Below are 4,315 nucleotides of genomic sequence, written 5' to 3' on the forward strand. Positions count from 1 at the left end.
CACTCAACAAGGCTTAACTAATTACACACTAAAATGCCAAAGGCCTTATAGCTGAATTGGTATCTCCCTATGCACAAAGTACTTGGGGGTCTAGGGGGGAAAGTATTGGAGTTGTAGGGTTAGCAGTATGTTGTAATTATCTCTCAAAAAAAAAAAAATTACACACTTAGAATACAATCATTACAATCGCTATAAATCTATAGCAATTGCCTCTACTAGTCTTAATCTTCACATATGTAAGTTCACTCCAAAATTTCTCACAAGCCAGTGTGTCCTTCTTAAGATGACAACATGTCCAATAACCAATCCACAAGCATATCCTATTACTACCACTTTCCAGCCAGATCCTTTTCCCAATGATGATTCATTTCTCATTTCAGAAATTGGCATCTCATTATTTCCACATTTCTTTGACAACTGAAAGCCACACAATCCAATGTTTCCCTTGAAAGAGGAACTTTGAAACATCGAAAATTGCCCACCTTGGGGAATTGGACCAAAAAGTTGATTTTGAGAGAGGTTTAAATACTCAAGAAATGTGAGACTTGTTAGCTGTTGAGGTCAATGACATGTAGCTTGGATAAGCCAAAATTTACATGAGGATCCCATATAGGACCATGGAATCTATTTGCTCGCAAGACAAGAATCCGTAACTCTGGTAAAGACTCCAACCAGAAAGGGAATGTATCATTCAGTTTGTTATTTCCAAGATTCAAAACTTCTAGCATTTTACATTTGACAAGTGATTATGGAATCTTCCCATGTATTTGGTTGTGATTCAACTCTAGTGTCACCAAACTACATCCATTTTTGAATGTTTCAGGCATGTTTCCTTGAAAGTGGTTATTTTTCATAGCCAATACTACAAGAGAATTGCTTGAGTTCAGCAAACATTGTGGAATCTGACTAGTCAATTGGTTATTAGACACATCAAGGACTTCTAGAGCATGCACCTTACATATCATTGGGGGGATACTTCCGGTCAATTTATTTTTTGAAGCCAAAAACTATTGTGCAGACAATGGGGGAATAGGAAATGACACTTGCAACATGTTGGAACTAAAGTCTAAAAGGTACATATTTTTCCATGGAAGAACTACTAGAGGTTGCTCAAATTTGTGTAAAAGGTTATGGGAAAGATTTAGGTATTCCAATGTCTCTTTTCCAACATTCCAAAAGTATGTTACCCTCAATGTCGTTGTTGGAAAGGTCTAAATTTTGCAATTCATTCTGGGCTTCTAGAAAAGTTGGAAATTTAGACAAATTGAATGAAGACAACCACAAAGATGAAAATTTGGGAAGGGTTGAATTGATGTTTGCTTTTGAAACAAATACTTCGTTACCTGAAAGATCAAGAGACTGAAGCTCTTTAAGCTTGAAGAAATTGTTCAATTCCACCATGCCCTCTAGGTTGATTGAAGAAAGTCGTAGGTATTGTAACTTAGTGAAATTGACAATTGACCCTAGCATCAATTCATTCATTTTGTTTTCACTCAACCCAAGGTAATATAGTGGTGATAAAGAGATATTTTGGAATTTGAGAGGGAGAATGAGCTGATTTTGATCTAGAACTAGTGTATACAATGAAGGGATTGTAAACAAAACCGAGGGAATGGCCTCTATGAATGAGCTTTGAGACAAGTCAAGGCTTGACAAATTAGGAAGTCTACTTATTTCGGATGGGATTTTCCCTTTCAACTGATTTCTCAAGAAAACTATCGAACGGTGTTTAGTAATATTTGTTAGCCAAATTGGGAAGCCACAGTCAAAATTGTTATTCGAAAGGCTTAAGTCTTCTAGTTGTGTAAGATTTCCCAAGAAAGATGGTACTTCCCGATAGTAAAGGATATTGTCAAGACTCAAATGAGTGAGTTTTGCAAGGTTTCCCGATGTGGAAGGAAGTTGGCCATGTAAATTGTTATATGAGAGGGAAAGGTAAGTAAGTTGTGATAGGTTTCCAATAGAAGGGGGACTTGCCCCTGAAATATTACTTGAACTAAGATCCAAATAATTCAAGGACTTGAGGTTGCTGATTGAATTGGGCAATTCCCCAAATAAATTTGTTTCGGAAAGATCCAAAACATTCAAGGACCCAAGGTTATCGATTGAATTGGTAAATTCCCCAGAAAAATTTGTTGTCCAAAGACGCAATTCCTTTAAGGAACTAAAAGACCAAAATTTGGGAAGAAAACCAACGAGTTCTCGATTATATGATAGATTAATGACTTGTATCTTGGGCAACAGGAAAATATCTGAGGGAAATTTACCCTGCAACTTGCACCAAGACAGAGAAAGAGAAGTCAAGGAAGACAAATTTGCAGGGATTAAGGTAGTGACGATGAAATGTTCACTTTGTTTAGATGAAGCGCTCTCAAATATGTCATGTTCTGGAAAAGTGCTTCAAGATGAATTCTTCTGAGATCCAACAATTTATAATAATAATCACCACCAACAAAGTACTTAAAATAATTGAAGGAGAGATCAAGTGAAACCAAATTGGATAGCCATGAAATTTCCAATGGAATTGGGCCATGTAAGAAGGAAAAAGAGAGGTTGAGATGGGTTAACCTCACAAGCTGGCCAAATTCAGATGGGATTGTGGAGGAAGAGAAGTTGTTGGAGTCAAGGTTGAGTTTCCGAAGGTGACGCAAACTGAAGAGATTGCTGTTAGAGTTGAGAGGCCCATAAAGCCAACTGTTGCTCAGGTCTAAGCCAATCACCTCACCATTCTCTGCATCACATGTGACCCCATCCCAAGAACAACAATCACTATCTACCTTCCAAGACATCATCTCTGGATAAGAACCATTATAGTAATCATTGTAATCAAAATACATTTTCTTTTCAACAAATTCTTGCCTTAGTTGCAGCAAATGAGCACTTTGATCATGGAGGCAATGATGTTGAGAGGAAGTATTAGAGGTAGTTTGAGAAAGAGAAATGAAGAACAAACAAGTGGCAAGGAATAAAGGCAGGTATTTATGATTCATTTTCCCCATACTGAACATCTTTACAACAGATGAAGTAAATGGAAAAGTTATAAGCGATAAAGAACCAATGATATGTGAGGATATTTATACACGCACAATAATGCGAATAATGGGAGCCAAGTTGAAAGGACTAACGTAATTGAATATTTATCTTAATTTTTATTTATACTAGTTATAGACCTATGCGTTGCACGGTTTTATGAAAAAACTTATAAAATAAATATATAAATAATTATATATTTTAATATATTCAATAAAGATAAAAGAAAAAAATTATCAAGTGTAAATAATTATCTCACTAAAATAAGGGGCAAGATTTCTTCCTAAAACTAAATTAAATTGATAATTCCAAATTGAATTTTAAATCGATAATTATTTTAAAAAAGTATTAAACAATTGATACATATAAAATTAATATAATCTTGATAATATTATAAATTAAAATTAAAGTTGATAATTCAAGAATAAACGTGTAGAACATCTTGATAATTTGATGTAACATAAAATTCAAATAAGAAAATTGATAAAATTAATCTATTAATTCTAACCATATTTAATCATTAATTCTAAGACCCTAACCCTAAGCATATAAATTAGATCAAAGCTAAGAAAATTAATTTAAACAAAAGGCAACCAATACACAAAACCTAATCAATTTAATAAAAACAAAATACAAAAACAAAGAAGGAGCCTTTAGAAACTTGACAATGTTTTCATATGTTTTGAATTCATTAATTAAAATCACATGAAGAAAAAAAACCAATAATAACACTAAAGAAAATAAACAAATGAAAATAATAATACTAAAAGAAGAAAGAATGCATACCTGCATTGTCATGGGATTTAGGCATTCACATATTGAAATAAGCTTCACTCCAAAAAGGATATATAGGGTTATATATATTGGTAGAGTTCCATTTGAAATATAATTCATTTAAATCTTATTGAAATTAAAGATATTTAATCAATGTGTTTGTTTTTATCCCATAAAAATTGGAATTAGAAAAAGGTCATATGAATAGAATGAAAAAAAGAAAAGAAAAAAAAAAAAAGAGAGTTGATTCAACATAACGTAACATATAAAAAATTAAAAATTAAAAGAGAGAGAGAGAGAGAGAGAGAGAGAGAGAGAGAGAGAAAGAAAACGTGGTTGATAGCTATAAGGAATTTTGATATATATATATATATATATTAATGTCATCAACGTAGAAATTATCAAATTAATGGAGATATATACTATTTTTTGGAATAGATAGAGATTATCAAATTATTGGAGATAGATACTGTTTCTTGGGATAGATTTATATTAATCATCTCTTGAAGAA

General features: G+C 32.8%; 1 protein-coding gene across 1 annotated transcript; it reads right to left on the reverse strand.

The window, feature by feature from the left end:
- Positions 1 to 1,128: 1,128 nt before the first annotated feature.
- LOC115981375 (receptor-like protein 7) lies at positions 1,129 to 2,837 on the reverse strand. Its single transcript, XM_031103519.1, has 2 exons — positions 2,352 to 2,837; positions 1,129 to 2,268 (listed from the first exon to the last, which is right to left on the reverse strand). Exons 1-2 carry the CDS (start codon positions 2,835 to 2,837, stop codon positions 1,129 to 1,131), a joined length of 1,626 nt encoding a protein of 541 aa, XP_030959379.1.
- Positions 2,838 to 4,315: the final 1,478 nt, after the last annotated feature.

This window comes from Quercus lobata, chromosome 3 (genome assembly GCF_001633185.2).
Source record: "Quercus lobata isolate SW786 chromosome 3, ValleyOak3.0 Primary Assembly, whole genome shotgun sequence".
NCBI classification, from domain to species: domain Eukaryota; kingdom Viridiplantae; phylum Streptophyta; class Magnoliopsida; order Fagales; family Fagaceae; genus Quercus; species Quercus lobata.

Excerpts from the sequence above, each read along its gene's own strand:
- LOC115981375 (XM_031103519.1), bottom strand. The coding sequence starts at position 2,837 with ATGTATTTTGATTACAATGATTACTATAATGGTTCTTATCCAGAGATG. Across the intron at positions 2,269-2,351 it reads GAGCGCTTCATCTAAACAAA|GGTAAATTTCCCTCAGATAT; the intron begins GTGAACATTTCA and ends TGCAAGTTGCAG.